The 24,429-nt window shown below is 46.6% G+C and overlaps 1 protein-coding gene across 1 annotated transcript in view; it reads left to right on the top strand.

Moving 5' to 3' along the window:
* LOC137418307 (uncharacterized) overlaps window positions 1-22,288 on the top strand; it is a 77,498-nt gene extending 55,210 nt beyond the window's left edge. The window contains exon 5 of the mRNA XM_068104338.2: window positions 21,894-22,288. Coding sequence (XP_067960439.2) covers window positions 21,894-21,902 — 9 coding nt within the window. The 3' untranslated portion in view covers window positions 21,903-22,288. The remainder of the gene's footprint in view (window positions 1-21,893) is intronic.
* The last annotated feature ends 2,141 nt before the right edge of the window (window positions 22,289-24,429 follow it).

Below are 24,429 nucleotides of genomic sequence, written 5' to 3'. Positions count from 1 at the left end.
TTTCTTCTCCATTTTCCCCCTCTCACCCCTCCTCCTCAAAGCATCCTCCCCGCTTCTTCCCCCTTCCAACTCTCACCTCCATCTCCCCCAACCTTCTGCCTCGCTCTTCCCCCTCCTCAAATAACACCTCACTGTGCCTCACCCAATCGCCATCAACCCTTTTGTCCGCCCCATCCTTCCCTTTCTCCGAGCTATTCTGAAATCTCTGACACACCTTCAACAGCTCTCCCTACCTCTTCCACCTCTTTCACATCTTACCCTACCCCTCCTCCCCCGTTCTGTATCCGATGCTCCCCCTTCCTCTTCATTAACGGTATGGACCTCAAACATCCGGGGCCTTCGTTCAAACTTAACTGATCTCTCCATACACGTTGCTTCTGACAAACCAGACGTGATCTGCTTAACAGAAACTTTCCTCCTTCATGATGTCTCTGATTCCTTAGTATCTCTCCCGGGTTACCCCCTCCTCCGGTATGATAGACCTGAGCCTCGTCCTGGAGGTGGGGTTGCTATCTTTATCAAAAACTCTCTTGTGGTGATTTCAATTGTCACCATGCCAGTTGGCTGGGTGTGGGTACCTCTCTCACCAGCCATGGCTCCTCAGCAAAGGGCTTCTGCGACTCACTGGGACTGACACAATCTGTCAATTTCCTGACCCGGATCTCAGTCAACGGAGCATCTTCTCTTCTGGACTTGGTTATGACTAACTTCCCTGAAGATGTCTGCTGCTCTTCTTCTGCTCCAATCGGCTCATCTGATCATGTGCTTGTTAAAGTGGACATCTCTCTGACCATTCTCAGGGAGCCTGCTCAGCGTCGACGAGTCTGGCATTTCACTCGGGCCAACTGGCACGGTCTTCAAGCAGCCATCAATCATCAGGACTGGTCTCCCATCTCTAACACCTCTGACATCAACTCATCCTGGGAATTCTTCCAAAGTAAATTGCTCTCTCTCATGCACAGATTGATCCCATCTCGTCTTCAGTTGTCATACCCTTCCTCCCGTCCATGGTACACGGATTCTTGTGGTGAGGCTGTTGCCCAGAAACAACTTGCCTTCGTCTCCTGGAAAGCAAATCCAATGGAAGGAAATCTCATTTCCTTTCACAAAGCCCGAAACAAGTGTGTGTCCACCCTCAGGAGAGCCAGGAAACAATATCTCTCCATTCTCAAGACCGAACTCGCTTATCTGTCTCCCTCTTCCAAATCCTGGTGGCATCTGGTCAAATCTGTTTCAGGTGTTTGTTCCCCCTGTGTCCCCTCCCTTACCTCAAACGGCTACACAGCTGACTCCGCACGTGAAAAAGCTGAATGCCTCAACTCTGTGTTTGCCTCAAAATCTTGTGTCCCAAACTCATCGCTCTCTGTACCCACCGTACCCAGTCGTACCCAGCTGCTCCTGGACTCTGTGTCCTTTCCTCCTGACAAGGTGGAAAAGTTTCTGTCAACCCTCGACTGATTCTGCAACTGGAACTGATGGCATCAGCCCACGGGTCCTAAAATTGGTTCTCCCCTATGGGCCGGTGCTCCTGCCTCACACTTAGCTCGGCTTCATGCTGTTGAAACCTGTTCCTGTTCTTCCGCTCTTTCACTCCCTCTCTCTGTTCTCTTCACCCTCTCTTTTGCTCAAGGTCAACTGCCATCTGCTTGGAAATCAGCCAACATCACCGCTTTACACAAAAAGGTGCAAAAACAGATCCTAGCAACTACAGACCAATCAGCCTTCTCCCAATTATCAGCAAAGTCATGGCATCCATCATTGCTTCGGATATGAAATCTTTCCCCTTCTCCAATGGCTTGATCTCTGATCATCAATTTGTTTTCAGACCAGGTCACTCTACTCTGGACATGCTGCTTCTGCTGTCTCAACAATGGATGGAGGTCGTCAATGCCAAACAGGAAATTAGAGCTGTATCCCTCGACATATCATGTGCCTTCAATATGGTCTGGCACCCTGCTCTGCTCACCAAACTCTCCTCCTTTTGTATCCATGGAAATCTCCACGCATGGCTGGCGGACTTGCTCTCTCGTCGTAGTCAACGTGTGGCCCTGAATGGGTTTCTCTCATCTCCTCTTACTGTTCAGGCTGGAGTTCCCCAAGGCAGTGTTCTGGGCCCTGTGCTTTTTCTGGTCTTCATCAATGATTTCTCTGACTCTCTTGAAAATCCTCTCTATCTCTTTGCTGATGACTAGACTCTCTGCCGCTCCGTTCCTCATCCCTCAGATCGGCAGTCTGCAGCCTCCTCACTCTCTGCAGACCTGGACAAAATCACAGACTGGGCAAACAAGTGGAACATGTCGTTCAATCCTGACAAATCTCACACTCTTACGATGTCTCTCCGAAAAGACAGACTGGACAACTCTCCCATCTACTTTCTGAATAATCCTCTCCAAGAAGTTCTGTCACTCAAGCTTTTGGGTCTCACTACCTGCCATGATCTTTCCTGGGAAAACCACATGTCCAAGCTGGCCTCCAAAGCCAGTCGCCGACTGGGCATCCTCCGTCGTGCGAAGTCCTTCCTTGGCACACCTGAGCTCCTCACCACATACAAGGCTTTCATCCGCAGCTCAATGGAGTACTGCTCTCCCCTCTGGGCTGGTGCTCCTGCCTCACACCGAGCTCGTCTTCACGCTGTTGAAACCAAAGCGTTCAGAATCATTGGAATCTCCCGCGATGACGCTATCTCCGAGGGCCTATCACTTACTCACCGCAGGCAGGTAGGTGGTCTTTCTGTCTTCTACCGACTCCTCTCCGGCCTTGCTCCCCCAGCTCTCTCTGGGCTCTGTCCCCCAAATATTCCTACAGGTCGCACAAGATCTGCCTGCAACCCTCTTATGGTTAAACTGCCAAAATCAAGACTCTCTGCTCACCTTCACTCCTTCATTACTCCTTTCTCCCACCTCTGCAACAAACTCCCTCACTCTCTTCAATCCCGCTCCTCCCTCCAGGTCTTTAAAACAGCTGATCACCACCATCTCTTACCTTCCCCAATCCAAAACCTTGATCTTTTCTACCCTCGCTAATTTCACCCCAAATCCACTTTTTTGAAATACCAACTTCTTTCCTGGAAGTCCTTGGTGTCCTTGCGTTTTATACCTATCCTGCCCCCCCCCCCCCAAGCCCTCTCCCTCCCACACATCTCCCGATGTCCCTGCTCTCAAATGTTGTGTTTGTGTGCTTCCTCCCCTTCTCTCCCCATCTTGTCTACCGCTCCCCTTTTTAGATACTTTGTTTGCTTGTTTGTTTGATGTGTTTGTTTGATAAATGTTAGCTTTCACGAGCCTCGATTCTGTATACAAAAAAAATAAAAAATATTGTGGACGGATTCAGACGAAATTTGGCAGAGAGGTAGCAGGCGTGACACGGACGAATTGATTAGATTTTGGTGAAGATCCGGATTCGGATCCGGCTACTAGAATTTTAAAAGTGATTCTTCACCATTTGAGATTGGGCCATAAACGACACATACAGACTTCGCATTTAATATGGAATTATTTTTTTTCTTGACTGGTTTACTTTCTGAACTCATTATATCAATCTGGTGAGTTTCTTTTACCCTTTGGTGATGTCTTTGTTGAAAGAACCATGTCACTGATTGTCTTTCGCAGGAAGAAGTCAATAACAGGATTATATCACAGGTGGCGTGACAAAATGTAAAGACAGGTACATTTGACGATTGGCTTCACAACGGGTATATAAGGGTTGTTGCGTTCTGTATTAGTGGAAAACAACTGCTGCACGTCTACAAAAGTTATTGCCGCTTCCTCTGGAGATGGTCCGTCAACTTGACAATGCTGTTTGTCATGGAGTGGTGGCTTTACAAAATTCTGGCATGAAACAGCGTGCTATTGCTCGGCAGTATGGCATCACTCAAGATCAGGTGTCAAAGATCCTGAAACGAAATGCTCAGTGGGGTGTCCCTACTCCAATACCGAGGCCAGGAGGTCCACGAAGAACCACAAGGAGAGATGATCGCCAGCTGCACCGGTTAGTCTGCAATGGCTGTACCAAGTCAGTTAATCGGCTTAGGGCTGAGTGGCAGCAACTGACAAATGTGCCTGTATCCAGAAGGCTAGTCAACCAACGACTGGTTCAAGCAGGCTATCGTGCCAGGCATCCCCTGAGAAAGCCATGCCTGACCAGACAACACAGCCAGCGCCGATTGCAGTGGGCCAGAGAGCACCATCAATGGCAGCCAGGACACTGGAATCACTTGACCTTCAGTGACGAGTCTAGATTTCTGGTCTATCGTCAAGATGGCCGCGTCCGAGAGCGCAGACAAGTGCAGGAAGCCCACAACGAAGATTGTATAGTGCCAAGAGTCCAAGCTGGAGGTGGTGGGGTGACCGTTTGGGCTGCTTTTCATGCAGGGGGAAAAACTGACCTGGTTGTTCTGAATGGAAACCTGAACCAGTTCAAGTACAGGGTCATTCTGGAAGAAACATTGCTTCCATTTGCTTGTGCAGCCTTTCGAGGAAACTTTGTCTTCCAAGATGACAATGCACGGCCTCATCGTGCTCGCATGATCCAACACTTTCTTGCTGACCGTGGTGTGGAGCATATGGAGTGGCCTGCCATGTCCCCGGATATGAATCCGATAGAGACCTTGTGGGCAGAATTAACGCGTCAAATCGACAACTTGGACCAGCAGCCTACCTCTGTGCGTGAATTGCAGCAGACTATTGTCACTGCATGGCAAGCGATTCCTGTCCAAACCTTGGCAAATCTCGTGAACAGCATGCCTCGACTTGTACGTGCTCTCCTGAATGCTCGTGGGGGTTACACGGAGTACTGAACTGTAATTTTACTGTCCGTAATCCCAGTCATAATTTAGCCTTTGTTTTTGTTGAAAAAAAATTTGGCTAATGTGAAAAATAAAGAGATACGTCTGGAAAACGTACAGAAGTTTAACACAGTACTGCCCGTGAATTGAGTTCGATATTAGTTTACATCACTTTCAAGGATCAATTTATTTGCTTCGAAATGTCAAATGTGGTTTTTGTTTCTTTTAAAGGTCACATTAACAAAATCTGGAATAATTTCAACATAATTCCAATGAACTTTTGGTTCTAAGTCATCTTGAAAAGTAAGTCCACCCCACAAAAAAAATATTCCATATTAAATGCCAAGTCTGTATATATCTCAAAATATTATGGACGGATTTGGATGAAACTTGGTGGAGAGATTCGGTGTCTGACAAGGACAAATAGATTCGATTTTGGTGAAGATCCGGATCCGGATCTGGCTAGTGGAATTTTTTAAGTGATTCTTCACCATTGTGAGTGATATGGCCAAAATGATATATAGCAGGATATCAAATAGTTGTGGACGGATTTGGACAAAACTTGGTGGATAGGTTGCTTGTGTGAAAAAAAACGAATCGTTTCGATTTTGGTGAAGATATGAATGTGGATTCGGATATTAGAATTATTTGATTTTTAAGTGATTCTTCACCAGAGAGAGATCAGGTGAAAAGCGATAGATAACATCATAATAATAAAAAAAGTTATGGACGAGTTATGAATAAACTTGGTGGATGAGTTGGTTAGGTGACAAGAACAAGCCGATTAGATTTTGGTTCAGTTCGGAATCCAGATCCGGCCTATCAGTGCGATACAAAACGTAAACTGTTCACCAGCTGGAGGTATGCTCTCTACTGAGTGCCGTTCTAGTTTGATGGTTGCCATCATATTGCCATCTCCTTTGTATAGAGTTCCGGTATAGCCCTTCCGTCATTCTTTAACCTGTGTTTCTTCTGTCGGATATTTTCCTGTTTCACTCTTAAGGACCCCAATCGCTGCTAAATAGCCGCTTAATGTCCTCTCTTAATACGCCGTTGGTTTTGTCTCTCTTCTTCTGTCTGCAATATATATTGCCTCTCCTCACAGCCATTTTGGCCTCCTTCTTTCTGCTTTATTTTGGTATGCTACTTTTAATCTCTTCTTTTATGATGTCTTCAACCTCTTGCCACAATTTGTCTGGCATTCTGTCAACCAAGTCCAGCTCCCCAAAACGGTTTTGTACCCTTATTGCATTTATTTGGCTATTTTCTCAAACTCATATCTGGTCAGATGTTTTTAATTTTTCACCTTTCTCAATTTGACTTGTAGTTTTGCCACAAGGAGTTAATTTTCTGCTTTGCGCCTGACATGACTGACCCACAGTTTGCGCCTGGGAGATTGTTGGCAGATTGCACAGCTCTTCTATTGAGTAGAATGTCACCAATCTCATTCATATGTTGATCGTCAGGTGAAGTCCATGTGTACAGTCTACGCTTGGGTTGTTTGAATCGCACAGTTGTAATTACGATATAATTCTCCACACGGAACTACAGCATTCGCTTCACTGGCTCATTTCAGATAACGCATCTTTCCTGCAGTCCCTGGTGCTCCTGCTTCTCCAATTTTTGCATTCCAGTCTCCCATAATAATCAAAACGTCTCATTTAGGCACCTGTTCTGCCAGCTCTGGCAACTTTCCATAACACTCCTCCACATTTTCTTCATCTGCTGCAGAAGTTGGAGCATATATCTGAATGATGGTGCTGTTCACTGGGTCTTCTTTCAACCTCATTGATATTGACTGGGTTATATTGACAATTCTGGCTCTGTCATATTCTTATTGCAAATAACTGTTGCTCTATTTATTGTACAGGTTTCCTGACCAGAAAAGAATACTTTGTAATGGTCAGATTGAAACTGCTCCAAGCCAGTCTCGCTAAATTCAGCGATCCCCAAAATTTCAGTTCTCGTCTTCTCCATGTCTCTCTTTATTACATCAAAATCTCCCTGATTCATTGACCTTACATTACATGTTCCAATTTTCTGAGCATTTCAGAAGCTCAGAGTTCGACTTTTAGTTTTTGCGACCTCAACATCTGGATTTCCTTATGGATTTGATCCAGTCCTCTTATAACGGTCAGTCATACTCATCAGAACATTTTGCTCTTCTCCGGTAGCCATTTTGGTGCTTTCAAACCTGAGGGGTGGGGGAGGCACATCATCCAGCCCCATTACCTTTATATTGTTGCGAATATGGAATTTGGCCTCCATATCCGCTTGTAAATATTCCCCTATTTCTCCAATACTCCCCAACTTTCCCCAATCCCCCATTCCCTAGTCCCATTGCATGTAAATAACACTCAGTAGAGCCGACCTTCCCCTTATTCCCCCATTAAATGTCGTGCCCAGGTCCACCGCACCACACGTAGACCACTTTCGGACATCTTCCTAGTTATTCTTAATCTATGTCAGTTAAGGCCTCGTTTCCATTAATTATGACTCTTCGTTGCACCAGAATGTGATTATATGGCACCAGTAGTGAGTTTAGGACCTTTCCCATACCTCCTCCCATCTTCTCCCCCGTCTACAACAACAGAGGGGCACGGCGCTGCGCGGGGGGGGGGAGTGTGCGTCCTCCCACCGGCTCGGTTCGCCGCCATCGACAATGCGCTCCAGACGATGCGCTCCAGACCATGCGCTCCACGGGGTTACCACGAAGGGGCTCCTTGTCAGCTCCTCGTCAAGGGCGGAGCCTGGTAAACCCCCCGCACGCACCCAATGAGAAGCAACGTGCCGATTCCACGAGGCGGAGCTAACGAGCCGAGGGCGTGTCACTCCCCGCCGGATATACGCGGCCACGCGCCGGATGTGACGTGAGATTCGCCCCCAGCTGGAGCAAGACGGACCTGCGAGCGCTGAAACAGATGCGCCTGAGTTTGGAGAGGCCTGAGAAAGACCCGCCTGAGAAAGAACGTCACCTCTGAGCGCTGCGACGAGACCTCCCCGCATCTCTGGACCGAACCGTGTTGATCCTGCCCCGAGCCCAGGTGCACCTGGAGCCATCGCTACCTTGCCTTTCCTAGCCATCAATCCCCGTGTGAGTCAGCCGTTGTCCCGTTTGTCTGTCGTCTGTCCGGGGTTAATATAAGAGTGTGTCTAAGTGCTTGTCTTTCTGTGCTTTACCTCTAGCCCCTGTAATCTAACCTTTTCCGTACGAATATAATTGAGAATCGAAACATTGGTGTCTGTCATTATAATTCAGCCGTGTGTCTTCTTTTTCCTTATTGAGCCAGCGTGGCGCGGCTTCGTCAACGTCGAGTATAATCGGTAACTTGTGCAGACGTGGTCATACCAAAACCGCTCGGTAAACTAACATCTAAGCCACGTCTGTAACAATTGGTGTCAGGAGTGGGATTCGAACCTGGGACTAAATTTATTTAGCCCAAATTTTGGAACACCAATTGTACTATTAGAGTAACAATTGGTGTCGAGGAGTGAGATTCGGACCCGGGACTAAATTAGTTAGGCCCAAATTTTGGGAGGGAAAATCGAGCCGGAGCGCGTACGGCGCTCGACCAAATCGATCCGGAGCGCGGTCCCGCGGTTACTGCGCTCGACGAAATTATAACAGCAAAATTTGGATTGGTGTTACGAAACTCGAATTTTGAAAGTCGCGCTATGGCGGATCAAGACGGCTGGGGTCCGGTAGGGGAGAGTGAAGCAGGGTCGATCCAGGACCAAATTGAGGGACGCGAGGAGAGCGAAGCAGTGAGGGCGGCAGGGTCGCAAAATAGCGTTGTCACGCACGAGGTGGCCACGGCGTCCACGCCCGCGGCAGCGCCCCTGGTGGATTCGAACCTTTTCCTCCTGCAAATGAGGGCCCTTATGGAACAAATGGTGGGAATGAGGGCTGATAGTGAGCGGTTGGGAAACCGGATGGATGCTCAGAGTGAGCAATTGGGGGTAATGGGGAACCGGATGGATGCTCAGAGTGAGCAAATGAGGGTTGATAGTGGGCGATTAGAGGGCCAAATGATGGGTACCGGTGAGGGATTAGAAAAGAAATTTGAGGGGTTAGACAACGGGATAAAAGAGGTGAAACATGGGTTAACGGGGGTAGAAAATAGAATGGCTGCCCAGGAGAATCAGATAGAGGGAATGAAAAATGGGTTAGAGGGGTTAGAAAACAGTATGGAAGGCAAATTGAGGGACATGAGGGACCAAGCGGAAAGGGAAGTTAAACAAATGGAGCAGCAGATAGAGGGGGTCAGAATGGGGGTAGAAACCAAACTGGATGCTCACAGGGAGGAAATGGAGCAGATGAGGGTGGCATCTGGGCAGGAGATGCAAGTGATGGGAGAGGAGATCAGAAGAGGAGTGAGTGAGGAGGTCGGAGGAGTGCGCGAGGAGGTGAGGCACTGTAAGGAGCGCATGGAGAAAGAGGTGAGAAAGGGGACTGTAAAATTACAAGGGGGCATAGAGGACCTGACGCAGGAGGTGGAGCAGCTGACGGTGGGACAAACGGAGTTAGTGGAGCAGGTTCAAAGGAACACTGCGGTATTAGGAGGGTTAAAAGCGACACAAAACGACATAAAAAACGACTTCATAGCGACAAAGAGGGAATGTCAGATGGTACGTGAGGGACTGACAACGAGGCTGGACGAGGTGATAGAGGTTATGGAGACGAAGGACCGGCAGGTGAGGACGCACATGGAAACGGTCAAGGTAGCCTTGGAGGACGAGCTTGAGGAGACGTACCGGGGAATAAAAGAGGTGAGGCACAAATTAGAAGAAGTGGAAGAAGGGGTGAGCGAAATTAAGAAGCGACGGAGAGGGGATAACAAAGAGATAAAAGAGGAGATAAAAGAATTGGTCCAAAGTCTGTGTTTGGATCGTTATGTGCTCGTTAACCGGATGAGGGATTCGCAGGTGATGGAGGAGAAGCGAAGAGGAAGAGGACCCGGTGAAAGTGGTGACCAATATGGTCGTGCGTATGATGCGCCAGGTGATTTAAGAGGCTTGGGGGTCGAGATAGACCCGGGTGTTCGTGAGAGGCCGTTGGTGAAGTGTGCGACAGGTCTGGTGTGCGAAAATGGAGGTGTGCAAGAAAGTCCGACTCTGGGGTGTGTGAGGAAAAAGTGCGTGCCAAGGAGTGAGTGTGCTGGCGAGAGTGAGTCGGTCGTAGCGCGTGTGCGAGGGAGCACGTGGAAGCGCGGGGTGGTGAGTGTTACAGAGGGTGTGACGGGAGAGTGTGCGCAAGAGTGTGCGCGAGAAAGGTGTGTGACGGACAGGTGCATGAGGAAAGAGTGCGCTGTCAGAAGTAAGGAAGAGTGTCCACCTGTGGTGAGTGTTACAGAGGGCGTAACGGGAGAGTGTGCGCGAGAAAGGTGTGTAACGGACAGGTGCATGAGGAAAGAGTGCGCTGTCAAGAGTAAGGGTGAGTGCGCTGTCAAGAATGGAGGTGAGAGTAGTGAGAGTGACAAGGAGAGTGAGCTGGTTGTGACAGGTGAGCGAGGATGTACACCTGGGATGGAAGGATGCACACCTGGAATGGTAGAGCGTGTGTGGGAAGGCACATTTGAGTTGGTAGTGAGGCACGTGGTTGGGTGTGCGAATGAGAGCACACCTGTGATTGTCACAGAGGAGGTGACCGAGGAGGGGGCGCGAAGAGGTGTATTGGTGAGGTGTGCGAGCAACGAATGTGTGCCAAAGTGTTCGGTGGTCAGGTGTGTGACCAAGGCTGTGAGTGGAATGAGTGTACCTGGGTGTGTAAGGAAAGGTACGAGGAGCATGGGCACGGCTGGATGTGTGAGCAAGGAACGGGCTGCGGGGTGTAAGCGTCCAGGTGAAGCATCGACGTTAGACGGGGTAGAGTTTAGAACGACTTATAGCCGAGTCGGGCCCTCGGTGCGTGCTGGGCCTCGCTTTGAACGGCCGCGTCCGTGCTCCACTAGGCGGAGCGGGCAGCCCGATAGAAAGGGTCGTCATGGCGACCACGTTTTGGTGAGGCATTCCGGCAGGCCGAGATCGAGCCATGGGATGGCTCCGTGCCGAGATGGTGCGTGGGATCTCGGCCCGGGTAAACCTCCTTCCCTGCACCAAATGCGGGATGTATCCAGCCGCTGGCACAAAACAACCAGCATCCATTGCTTGGCTTTACGAAGCCGGGCTTTGGACAGGGATTGGCGCACCGAGAGGTATTAGTGAGTCGACTGGGTGATGAGGTGAGTGTTTTGGACCCAAAATTAGAGAAAAACAAAATTTGATGATTGGCAAGGGATTGGCAGTAGTGATTGGCAGATGATGGGTAGTGATTGGCAAATTTTTGATTTGTTGAAATTTGATGTGCAAAATTGGTAGTGAGAGACCCCCGATGTGGTGGGATGGCATCCCTGCCACCCTTCCCATGTGAGGGGGCAAAGGAGCAATAGCTTATGGGGTGTATGGCAGTGAAAACTAGCCCGGGTGGGTTAGGATATTGTGTGTAGGGATCTAGAAGATGACATTAGGTAACGTTAAGTTTAGTTAGTGACTGATACCTGTAGTGGGGACGCAGGTAGATTAGTATGGATGATAATGACGTGGGAGCGCAATAGTTTAAAGGGACGACTGGGAAGCGCAAGTTTCAGAAGGGAGTAGTTAGCTGAGATGATGCTGTGTGTGTGAGAATTGAACAGGTGTGATTGCACAGGTGTGCAACTGGACAGGTGTGTGGAGCAGTGTATGAGTAGTGAGTGTTGTGGATCAGCGCGAATGCGCTTGGGGAGAGAAGGGTGCAGGTGGCACCAGGTGTGAGAGCACAGGTGTGCAAGTACAGGTGTGTGGAGAGAGTTGGAGTAAGTGGTACGGAGTGGTGTGCATGGTGCGAAGGTGTGGATGGGGGAAGAGTGGACCCCCTTTCACGAGTACCCGGGGCGGGTAGTGTAAGTGTTAGGTAGAGGGTACAGGTAAATTGTGGTTGGATATTGGCACTTGTGGTGCGGTTGCAGAATGGTGTTGTGAATGGGTGCATTAGTGTTGTGGAAATGGCTGGGCGTGTAGCCTGTTAGTGCGTGTAGTTGGTTGGGCACTCCACCACTGTGAGGATGTCGGCCAGGTGAGGCCGCAGGTGGGCTCTGGGAGCCGGTAGAGTTGTGGATGGGGCCCGAGGATCCGGAGGACGGACCCGGGTAGCCCAGTGCCAGAGAGGGCACCGAGTGGGGAGAGTGCCAGAGGGCCTTCCCCAAGTAGTTAGGTTAGGGCAAGGAGCAGGTAAGCTCGGAGGCAACTGCAGTGGTGGAGGTGTGCAGGTGGGTAGACCCACTGGGAGAGGTACACGCCGCAGCCCAGAAATTGTGCGAGGGCACCGGGAGATGAATCGGGGGAGTGAGACCCCAAATTGAAAAGCACCACAGTCTGGCCAATGGGAATTGGTTTTTAGAACCAATAGTGTAAGAGGGCCAATGGTTTGGCCGGAGAAAGACCCCGGGTAGTGTAAAGTTGTAAAGTCATTTAGGAAATAGTTAGGATTGATGAACCTGTCGCACCATACGCAGCCACTTACCTGTGGTGATGATGATGACTCCACACCTGTGTTTTCTTTGTTTGTTGCAGGAAATGAGATTGCTGTGTGGATTTGTGAGACGCATCACGACGTGGATGAGACATTGGGGTGATTCCATCTCTCCCTCCCTAGGAGGGACTGATGATGAATTGGTAATGGCAAATTTTGATGTGCAGTTGGAGATGGCAAATTTTGATGAGAGTTGAAAATGGCAAATTTGATTGGTTAGGAGGGAGAGAAGACGAATTTGGTTTATGGGAGGAACGGGGAAGACAGTAGGGATGTTTGTTGATTTGTAAAGTAGATGTTTATGGGTAGTGTTGTGTTTTGTGGATACAGTAAGGGGTAAGGGAGGGGCCATGTAGGTTACCTGGTGGGGGGGGGGGGGGGGCGTACGATAGGAACGTACCTGTCTCACCTGGTTCCCATGTGCCCCCAGTGTGCATCACCTTACATTGCGTGCACTTTTGCGCCCTTACCACCTTACTCACTTGTCTGCTTCTTTTGTCTCCCACCTCCGAGGATCTGGCTTTGGGGTAGAGAGAGAGGAGAGAGAGGTGCTGGCTGCGCAGTTGTGGGCCTGCACTTTCGCTGTTTGCTGCCGGGATCGATACACCATATGGACCGCAATGTTTGTGGCCACCCACAATGGACCGCAGTTCGTTTGCGGCCAAGCACCACCCGGGGATGGACCTATGGGTCAACGTGGCACCTATGCCATACAGGTGAACCACTTTTAGTTAACACCAAGTGCACCACAAGAAGAGCAAGAGACACCTGCAGGGTTAGGGGTTGTCGAATTTATTTTTATTCCAATGAACAATGGTGACTGCACCGATTGGTGGTGGGGTGGTACTTTTGATGCTCGGGAAGGGGTGCTCTGCACGTTATTAAAGGCCGTCGGCCACAGAGCACTCGTGGGTTGGTGTATCGATGCTGGCAAGCGTGCTCTCTCTATGCATAACATCTGCATGTGTTCCTCCAAAAACAGGTCCTGGATCGTAGTGTAAATATCAGCGTAGCCTTGTGTAAATAATGCTCCCTACCGGCTGTATGTTTAGTTTGAGAATTCTTTCCGGATTCGGTTATCCTGTGGGTGTGTTTCTGAGAGGAGAAGGGTGCAACGTCGCAGGGGGACATATTTACTCATTTGTGAATATCTGTAAAACTGTCGCACTCAGGGTAGAGTTAATAGTAGAGGGAACTACATTGCGTGCCACACTAAAGTAGGTAAAAATTTATCGGGTCGGGACGCCCCGAGGGTAGAGAAGGGTGCAATGTTGCGAATATGGAATTTGGCCTCCATATCCGCTTGTAAATATTCCCCTATTTCTCCAATACTCCCCAACTTTCCCCAATCCCCCATTCCCTAGTCCCATTGCATGTAAATAACACTCAGTAGAGCCGACCTTCCCCTTATTCCCCCATTAAATGTCGTGCCCAGGTCCACCGCACCACACGTAGACCACTTTCGGACATCTTCCTAGTTATTCTTAATCTATGTCAGTTAAGGCCTCGTTTCCATTAATTATGACTCTTCGTTGCACCAGAATGTGATTATATGGCACCAGTAGTGAGTTTAGGACCTTTCCCATACCTCCTCCCATCTTCTCCCCCGTCTACAACAACAGAGGGGCACGGCGCTGCGCGGGGGGGGGAGTGTGCGTCCTCCCACCGGCTCGGTTCGCCGCCATCGACAATGCGCTCCAGACGATGCGCTCCAGACCATGCGCTCCACGGGGTTACCACGAAGGGGCTCCTTGTCAGCTCCTCGTCAAGGGCGGAGCCTGGTAAACCCCCCGCACGCACCCAATGAGAAGCAACGTGCCGATTCCACGAGGCGGAGCTAACGAGCCGAGGGCGTGTCACTCCCCGCCGGATATACGCGGCCACGCGCCGGATGTGACGTGAGATTCGCCCCCAGCTGGAGCAAGACGGACCTGCGAGCGCTGAAACAGATGCGCCTGAGTTTGGAGAGGCCTGAGAAAGACCCGCCTGAGAAAGAACGTCACCTCTGAGCGCTGCGACGAGACCTCCCCGCATCTCTGGACCGAACCGTGTTGATCCTGCCCCGAGCCCAGGTGCACGTGGAGCCATCGCTACCTTGCCTTTCCTAGCCATCAATCCCCGTGTGAGTCAGCCGTTGTCCCGTTTGTCTGTCGTCTGTCCGGGGTTAATATAAGAGTGTGTCTAAGTGCTTGTCTTTCTGTGCTTTACCTCTAGCCCCTGTAATCTAACCTTTTCCGTACGAATATAATTGAGAATCGAAACATTGGTGTCTGTCATTATAATTCAGCCGTGTGTCTTCTTTTTCCTTATTGAGCCAGCGTGGCGCGGCTTCGTCAACGTCGAGTATAATCGGTAACTTGTGCAGACGTGGTCATACCAAAACCGCTCGGTAAACTAACATCTAAGCCACGTCTGTAACAATATATTAGATTTCTGATCATGATTGTTTTATTGGTATGTATGGAAATGCTTTGTCATTGCCTTCTGGGCAGTGTCTGTCTGTACTAGACGGGTGATCCTAGCCATTGTTCTCCAAACGATATTCATCTGCCTCACATCACGGCCATGTGTGCCAGCATTGGTGCCAGCTGCCTGCACAGCCATCCACCACCTGCTCCCATGGCTTCAGGTAACCCTGATTGGGTGGCTAAAATGGGGCAGTACAACTTCTCACGGGTGGTTCATAGGTTAACGAAGGCCAAAGGCTACCTCATTTAAGAAGGACACAAAGTCCAGACTCATGAAAGATCATTGCTGCCTTTACCCCATTAACCCCTTAGACTTTGGTTACAAAACCTAATCCACAAGGCAGCTTCAGATTTAGATTCTGAGTTTCCTTCTCCTAGATGAAGTGTCTACCAAGGCTACCAAGTCCCATAATTTGCCCGAAGCAACTACTTTTAAGGTGCCAGTGATTTTGACCATCATCTCTACACCTGTTGGTGAAAACAAGCCGAGACTGGACGGTCAGAGGCAGTTTGAGATGCTGAGCCATTGGAATATTTTACACACCTTGAGAGCTTATCCTCAATGTCACTCCATGGCATAACAGTCCATAGGGGTCATTACTGCATATGACGAACTGATCTTTGAATATTAATTGCTCTTACATTGCTCCATGATGATGCAACAACAAATAACAAAACAAGAGTTATAGAGACGACAGCACAACAAAATTTGAATATTTTAACGTTATTTTTCAAAATGATCCATTTAGGTTGGGTCACCACCCTTTGGAGGAATCTTTCTGGACAGGCCTTCTCTGGGATTTTTGGATGCAAAGTCCAGACTTATGGAAGATCAGGCAATGGAGGGAGGAAACAGCAATGGACAGCAGGTGTACAGTATATAGCAAGCAAGGAAATGAATGATTGATAACAACAAGGAGGAAAGACGAGTTGGAGGTGGAACATAATATGTAAGGGAGCTGGGATAGAGGAAGGTAAATGGAAGTAGAAAAGATCATGTGCAGAGATTGAAGATGACACATGAGATTGTGCACTGCCACCTTGAAGTCCTGGAGGTGGGGAAGGAAATGAACCACCTCAGCAATGCAATTACATGTACTAGCAGGTGAAAAGAGGAACAAAGAGTGGAGATGAGCAGGAAATGACTTTATGATGCAATGCGAGTAATCTTATCACTTATGGTATGCCAGACGATGAAACATACTGTCGTGTGACTGCTCTCAGTTAACACCGGGAGAGACATGGAAGGCAATCGAGCGTTACTCCTGGGCGTTCAGTTCAAACAGCGGATTTTATATATACGCGGGAGGAAGAAAGAGAAGGGGAAAACTGAAGCGCTTACCTGTGGTCCCGCCGGCAGTTCCCGAACATGCAGAAAATAAACTCAAACGAACCGGATTTAAAATGTACAAAAATAAACAGGTTTTTTTAAAACGGAATGCCGGGACAAAGAAAAGCGCGACGATAAATAAATTTCCTATATGGAGCGCTCCCGCACACAGAACCAAACACAGACAAAAGGCATGGAAGAACTGGAATGAAAATAAAGATGTGTGATTTATGTGGTAGACTTGACTCAATCAGCTGGTTTCGTCAGTCCGCGAATGTGTCCCGGAGGCCCGTGCGCGGGAACATGCCTTGGCGTGAAGTCCATGCGCAGATCCAGGCCTCAAGGCGCCCTCGTTCTTTATGCCGCGCCTCATCACGCTGCAGCCCAGCAACGCTCGTCCACGCATCGTTCCTGCCTGGAAAACTGCAGCTCTCCGTCCGCGGCTCTTCCTCCTCACGTCCACCAGCAAAGTCTTGGAATGCGGCGTTTATATGATCAAGCCTCCCCGTGCAGCGAGCAAGCACAACCGTCCACTTTGACATCCAGCATGAGAAGCCATTCCAGCATGAGAAGCCAGATGTCCACGTGCACCAACCACTTTACACGCTGTCCTCTGACGTCATTGGTGCTTCTCCTCCAATCGGCGAGGTGCTTCCTACTCGTCCTTCCCTCCACCAATCAGCAAGTCCCTTCTTACTACGGCCTTCCTTGTCAATCAAGAGCCCTGGCCAATCAGGGCTCCTTGGGGCGTGTCCTCGGCCTGCCCAGGCTATGTCTGCCTCCCAAGTCGGGGTTGTCAGCCCTATTGCTTGATGCCTGCCTGGCTTCCGGTAGGTTTTATTATTAGGGCGTTTAAATGTGGGATTCTAGCCCTCCGTGTGGTGCGGTGCCAAAAGAGACAAAGGGCTAAATCAAATAGGGAACAACGTACAAGGAATTACTTAACCTAATCCCTGAGCTAAATAACATGCCCCGCCCCCTCTTGACAGGGAAAAATATGCAACTTCATCCGACATTCGGGCTAGACAGGTCCTCTACTTATTACATGGTGGTGGTTCTTCTTCTTCACGACAGTCGGAACATACTACAGACACAAATCTACCTGGTCTAAAGTCATCTCTACCCCACCTACATAACAATACCATATTCTCAATCTTTCATCAGAAGGCCTGAAGCACAATATGGAGGCCTAAAATGGTTGATGATTGTTGCTTTAAGTTCTTCAATGGATTGTGGTGTTATTGTCGACATTGCCCTTCAGATAGCCCCAAAGACAGAAATCTGGCAGTGACGGATCTTGTGAGTGTGGGCCCATTCAACAGCAAGTCTTTGACAGATGACTCTGTCACAAAGTGTGTGTTGAGCCACTTCGGTGAATCATTTGACATGTAGGGAGTGGTTCCGTCCTGTTGAAAGCATTGTTCCTATCTCATAACCCCCTGTGACTGTATAGGCCCCTCCAAAACCTTAAAAGAACTTGGATGTAATGTTTCGTATAGACGGTCAATCACTTGCGTGTGTTGTCCTCAAACCAGAAAGGGTCGAAGATTCAATGAGTAATTGATTGTGACTCAGGAAGTGCAATTTTCTGGATGTGGAGGTCACCCAAGCATGAGACGAGGGTGGTGGGTGTCGATCCCCAGTATATGCAGTTCTTGGAGTTAACATTCCCACCCATAAAGTAGGAAATGGGTCTCATCAGAAAACCAAAATTCTCAAGGAAGTTAGGCTTTTCCTCAATCTTGTTTGCAAAGCACTTGCACAATGGCACTCTTTTCTGCATATGACTGCAGTCAGTTTGTAGTTAATCTGAATTCTGCATGGATCCAGTTTCACATCGTGGTTGACAATTCTTCTCACTGATTCGCATGAAATTTCCTGAGATCTTGACTCAGATCCCCGAGGGATTTATCTTGACTTCTGCCCACTGAATCATGAACAAGGTAAATGTTTCCAACAGACTTTAAATCTTGAGGACATCCCAAATGTTTTGGTCCTGCAGCTACTTTACTGTTGAGATTTGTGACAGGAACTTTTTCTCTGAACACCTGACTCAGGTAAATATCTGTGACTTGCAGAGCGCAGTCTAAGTTCGGAGCTCACGTTCAAACTCGATTTGAGTCTTCTTGTAGGAGTCCGTTTCAAGAAAAATATGCACAGAATAAGTCCTTTGCCTAATTGTCCATGACATCTTTAATAAATAGCACCGCAAAGCGGGCGTAACCCCTCAGCCCATGCATGGTGGAAACCAATTTCAAGATGGCTGCCGTGGCGGCCATATTGAAAATCGCAGCGTGCCCATTTTCGAAAGGAACCTTCCTCTACTCAACCCCAACACACACTGCAAAAATGGATTTAATCGGACAAGTCGTTCTGCTTGAAATTGACGGAAACCAAAAGTTGACGAACGCCCGGGACACCCGGACGACGCCCGTGACGACAATACCCCTTAGCCCAATTTGGGCTGAGGGGTGAAAAGGGGAAAACGTTGCCAGGTTTCACAGTCTGTGGTTCACTCTATTCCAATCACCTGAAAAATCAAGAGGTTGTCATTAGTAAAAAAAAACAAAAAAACTTTTAGAGGCCATTTTTCCCCGCAAAGCAGGGGTTGGCCTTTTTCGGGCACCGTGGTTGTTGTTGTTTTTTTTTTGGTCCCCTTTTTGAAGCAATGTTTTACGGCCGGATGTCCTTCCTGCCGCCAACCCTGTTTGTCACCTTTTTACCACACACAGGGAATTACCAGTGAACTGGTACTCAATTAGCCGACCTCGGAAGGATGACAGGCTGAGTCAACCCCCCTGGCGTTAATTCAGCGATCGACCGGGATTCAAACCCAGGATCCCAGGATCCTAAGCTGGCACCCTAGCCGCTAAGCCAACACCAGGCTTAGTAGTTGCCATTAGTAAGATGTTGTTGTCATTAGTAAGACGGAAGATATTGGATAAATTAATTTGGGTTCCGTTTGTTGGGGTCACCTTGTAATAGCCGAATAGGCAAGATGCACGTTTTAGAGATCGAACCTTTATATATTAATTATTATTCATGCTGTAGTAAATGTGAAAAATAGAGCCAATACACCTGGGCTCACCTGGTAGAACCTGGGAACCACTGGTAGGCATGGATGACCCATGAAATATGTAAATTAGCCGATGGTTGAACAAACTTGTGAAAGCACCAATGTAGAGATGTTACATCTAAATCGGGTGAATAGTTTTTGAGAAGAGGTAAAAAGCAGCGATTGTGGAATGGTAATGACCTTTGACCTTTATTTTTGATGGGATTTTCATGGCAATTATTTGATGGGATTTTCAAGGTGTCAGGAGAATTTGGTCCTCAGAAGTTCTAGAAAGTGTGGTGGAAATAGGATTATTGTGGTGAAAAAATAGATTTAGCATTATGGGTGATGAAGTTTGTGGTCAACTTCTTCAAAATTGTGTGTAGTATCGGAGAAGAAAGCAAATACCTATTTCTGTGGGGAGTGGTGGGGTTGAAGCCCCCCCCCCTCCCCTCCCCTTAAAACCTCCATGGACCCTGATTTATTTTGAATGCCATGAACAAATTTCAGTATATCCGGGTAATGAAGGTTGTGGTCAAGTTTCATCAAAATCATGTGTAGTTTCAGAGAAGAAGATCCAAGTGTTTACCTACTGATTGCGATGCTAATAACTCACCTGAACAAATTGTTCCAGTTGAGCAAAAATGTACTGTGTAAACCAACCCTCCTCCACCCCCCCTCGAAAAAAACCATCTGTTTCTCTAAGTAAAATACGGGAAAAAATTATATTCCTGAGAAATATTTTTCACTTTACAATTCATGGTTAAAAAAAAGAATTATTGGACATGAGATAACGAAAGCATATTGGCATCAGGAAACATTAATTTTCCTTAGCTATGCCAGGCTAAGAGCTTAAATATCCCCAACAAGCATATCTCAGGTTGGTGTCATTCTTGGAAATTATTTTATTTCTAGCAAAAAGATAAAGCCTTAATCTAATATATAAAGAACATTCTAACCACTGACTGACTGAATGACTGATATTAATGTTCGGTACCTTCCGGGACATGAAATTAGCTGAAATTTGGCGTGCTGGCAGACATAGAAGCGGGTACACCAGGAAAAAGCACAGAACCGTTGGAAAGCACCCATAAATGAAAATTAAAAATGTAAACGCATGCGTCAAAAAAAAACGAAAAAAAAAAACCTCAATCAATATCTAGCATTTGAAAATTGTAATTTATACAAACGTAAACTGTGAAATAAACATGACAATAATGTCCGTAAATTAAAAAAAGAAAAAACGTCCATAAATGAAAATTTATGCAAAAATTTTGTTTAAAAATCTCAATCAATATCTAGCAATTGGAAATTGTAATTTATACAAACATAAACTGTGAAATAAACATGACAATCATGTTCCTGAATTTAAAAAATGAAAAAGCATCTGTAAAAAAAAAAAAAATGTAAGCGCATGCGTCAAAAAGAAAAAGAAAAAAAACTCAACCAATATCTAGCATTTGAAAATTGTAATTTATACAACTGTAAACTGTGAAATAAGCATGGCAATAATGTCCGTAAATTTAAAAAAGAAAAAAACGTCCGTAAATGAAAATGTATGTAAATATTTTGTAAAATTATCTCAATCAATATCCAGCATTTGAAAATTGTAATTTATACAAACGTAAACTGTGAAATAAACTTGACAATAATGCTCCTAAATAAAAAAAAGAAAAAGCATCTGTAAATGAAAATTCAGGTAAAAAAAACTGTAAAAAAAATCTCAATCAATATCTAGCATTTGGAAATTGTAATTCCTGTAACTGTAAACTGTGAAATAAACATGACAATAATGTTCCTGAATTAAAAAAAGAAAAAACGTCCCGAAATGAAAATTTATGTAAAAATTTTGTAAAAAATCTCAATAAATATCTAGCATTTGAAAATTGTAATTTATACAAACGTAAACTGTGAAATAAACATGACAATAATGTTCCTGAACTAAAAAAAGAAAAAGCATCCGTAAATGGAAATTTAGGTTAAAAAAAAAAAGCTCAATCAATATCTAGCATTTGGAAAATTTACGTTAAAAAAAGCATAAACGCATCGGTAAAATAAATAAATAAAAAACCAATATTGATATCCAGCAGGCAGCGATGATGCTTGCCTAAAATCATAACGCTTATATTTATTATGTACTTACGTACGAAGCATGGTTTGTTATTGCTTACACAATGTGTAAGCGTACCCCACTAGTATTATTAAGTCTGAACAAGTAATTGGGATATTTTTGAGACGAAATTCAATATCTCGGCTCCAAGGTATGTTTCACAATTTAAAGCAATTTATGGCTTTTAAAGTGTTATTGCTCTGATGTAGCCATGGAGATAAAGTAAATAACATTTGCTTACCGTGGTTTATATAGTCTAGTACGAACCGATTGATTTATGAATGCTGAAATGTTGAAAGTTCTGCATTTGTGTGATTGTTACATTAAGTATTTCGTGACGAGTTCTGCTTTCATCTTACCTCCTAAAGTTTTGTTCTATTCATTCTGCTGTAGTTTGACCGTTTCGGCTCCAGCACGAAAGCTTTTATTACCGTTTCAGGATGTAAGTGTTCCGTAAAATCCATGCACTGTTTTCTTAGCATCACTTGCTTACAATGAAGTGTGGTAATGTGTGGCTTGGCAAATGTTAATGGCAAGTTCAGTGCTGCCTAGAGTCTAACGTTTGAGGCTAATGTGTGGGTGGCCTGTTTGTGTGCAGGCGCCATGAGAGTTGGCAAAGCTAATTTCAGGAAAGCAAGTGGCAAATAAAGTTCGGAGCACGAGCAGCAATTCGATGTTGAGTGAGAGTGCAGTTTTGGTTTGTAAGCACTTAATGAAGAATGTGATGCGTTTTGTCATGCCAGCACATTATGACATATTCCACTGTCATGAGCTCTTTCATCCAAGACTGTTAGTGCTGGTTTTGTGGTATGCTGCCAAAACATCTGTAGAAGCTGCCTTGCAATTCTGCTTCCCCCTGGTGTTGTCACTTGGCCATTTCAAATCCACCTTTTAAAGTACATCTGTTAATTAGCCCGTCCCCTGCGTAGCAGAAGACGGGGTGTTGTAATCACTTGTGTGTGTGTGTGTATGTGTGTGTTTATTCTTGCTTTAGGTGGAGAAACTATGATTGAGATTTGCAATTTAAATAAAGTTGAATATGGGATGTTGTGAAATTAACATCATTTACAACAATCCTTTAAATTATTTATATTTAAGTTTAGGAACAACCAATACTGTACAATTGTGTGTGTGTTTGTGTGTGTTTGTGTGTGTTTGTGTGTGTGTGTGTGTGTGTGTGTGTGTGTGTGTTGTGTGTGTGTGTGTGTGTGTGTGTGTGTCTGTTGAGCATACCGGTACGAAAGAAGATGTCTGGATGCAATTGGATACGGAGGGGCTTTGCATTTCCAGATGCTTTCTAGTTCAGTCTTATAAAATTATATTTGTGTACTCAGCTTATGGTAATGTGAGTTCTGATGATGTAAGTTCTGCCTGGTGGAAAGGACACTTTGCTCACGGCAGGTCACATGACGCAATACAATGGAGCTTATAATTGAAATGGTTGCTAGGCAATGATGCTAAGTCACACCTCTTATATTGTAACCTTTGCCGTATTTTCAATAAAATGACTATAGCTGTAACCTTTTAAATAAAGAGCTCATTTTAATCACTAATTCTTGATTTACTTGAGTTATTTAGTTATGTGTAGACTGACACTACAATCCACTTCATCACACCACTGTCTGCCATTGATGAGCACACTCTAAGTCCCCTTTCCCACTTTCACGAATTTGACGCCGATTCACGCCAATGTAACATTGTGGCAAGTCGTAGGGGAGACGTGGGAGTGTCGTAGATGTAGTCGGGGGAAGTCCTGAGCAGTCGGGAAAGGTCGTAGTCATGTCGTGGGCACTTTTACGTCGTGGTGCTAATTTTGAAATGTTCAAAAATTTCGCTCGGTCTTCATGGGTCGTCATGTGTCGTAGCAATGTCGTAGTGGTGTCATGACACGTCGTGTAAGTGTCGTGACGGTTCGTGACCATTCGAGGGAGATCGTGGTGTAGAAATCTACCACGATTGAGGAAGATGTGTCACGATGTGCTACGAATGTTCACGAATGGTTACGGTATAACACGACACCAACACGACCACAACACGAACCGTTTAAGACAGAGCCATGATGAATGACGAAAATGTGACGTAAGACGACTCGGAAGCAAATAAACATGATGTTTCACGATGCCACCACTAGTCTGTCACGCCTATGCCAATAAATCTACAAGACATGGCCACGATGTACCATGAAGTAGACCGATGAGCCACGAATGAACACGAAGTAGCCACGAACCCCCCAAGACACACACGAAATACCAAGAACCGCCACGAAACTCTGGGTCTGGATCTGGATCTGTGTGCTATTGCATTGTGGTCAGCATGCAGCGGAACCTGAAGTCACAACATTGACAAGTTATAAATTAATTCGAACCAAAGTGGCATATTTTGTAGTTGTCCATTTAAAGGAAATATTTAAGTGCAACATTTGACTTAAAATCGGTACTTGTTGTAAGACTTTAAATCATTGAAATTATTACAGTTTACAGTCCTATGTAGAAACACAAAAACATGCATACTTGTGCACCAGGATACCAAATGCATTCTCCACCACTCGACGTGCCCTGGACAGCCTGTAGTTGAAGATGCGCTCTGCGTTGGTCATGAGCCGGTGGGGGTAGGGTTTCATCAACCAGGTGCGCAATGCGAAGGCGTCGTCTCCCACAATGGCATATGGCATTGGCTGGTCATCGTGCAGAAGTGATTCTGGATCAGGGAAGCCAGGAGTGCCTGCTTCCAGAGCCTCACGAATGTTTCACTCTTTGAAGATACCCCCATCTGAGCAGCTGCCATTGGCACCGATGTCTATATACAAGAACGTGTAGTTGGCATCGACAAGGGCTAACAGCACTATAGAGTGAAAGCCCTTGTAGTTGTAGTACAATGATCCCCAATTGGGTGGACACCGGATGGCAATGTGTTTTCCATCCAAGGCACCGATGGTGTTGTGAAAGTTCCATCGTGTTGAAAAGTTCAGGGCGACCTCTTTCCACGCCTCTGGGGTCCATGGGCATGGCAGGACCTCATTGAGGTATTCAATATTCATTAACTATGGCCTCACAGGTCCCCGGCACTATTTTACTGATGGTGTTGTGAGCGACTCTGAAACCAAACTGGAGACTCTTGTAGGAATCCCCAGTTGC

The sequence above is a fragment of the Myxine glutinosa genome, chromosome 3 (assembly GCF_964187855.1).
Source record: "Myxine glutinosa chromosome 3, kmMyxGlut1.1, whole genome shotgun sequence".
Taxonomy (NCBI): Eukaryota; Metazoa; Chordata; class Myxini; order Myxiniformes; family Myxinidae; genus Myxine; species Myxine glutinosa.
The sequence above is the reverse complement of the archived record's forward strand: the minus strand, read 5'-3'. Positions and strand labels throughout refer to the sequence as shown.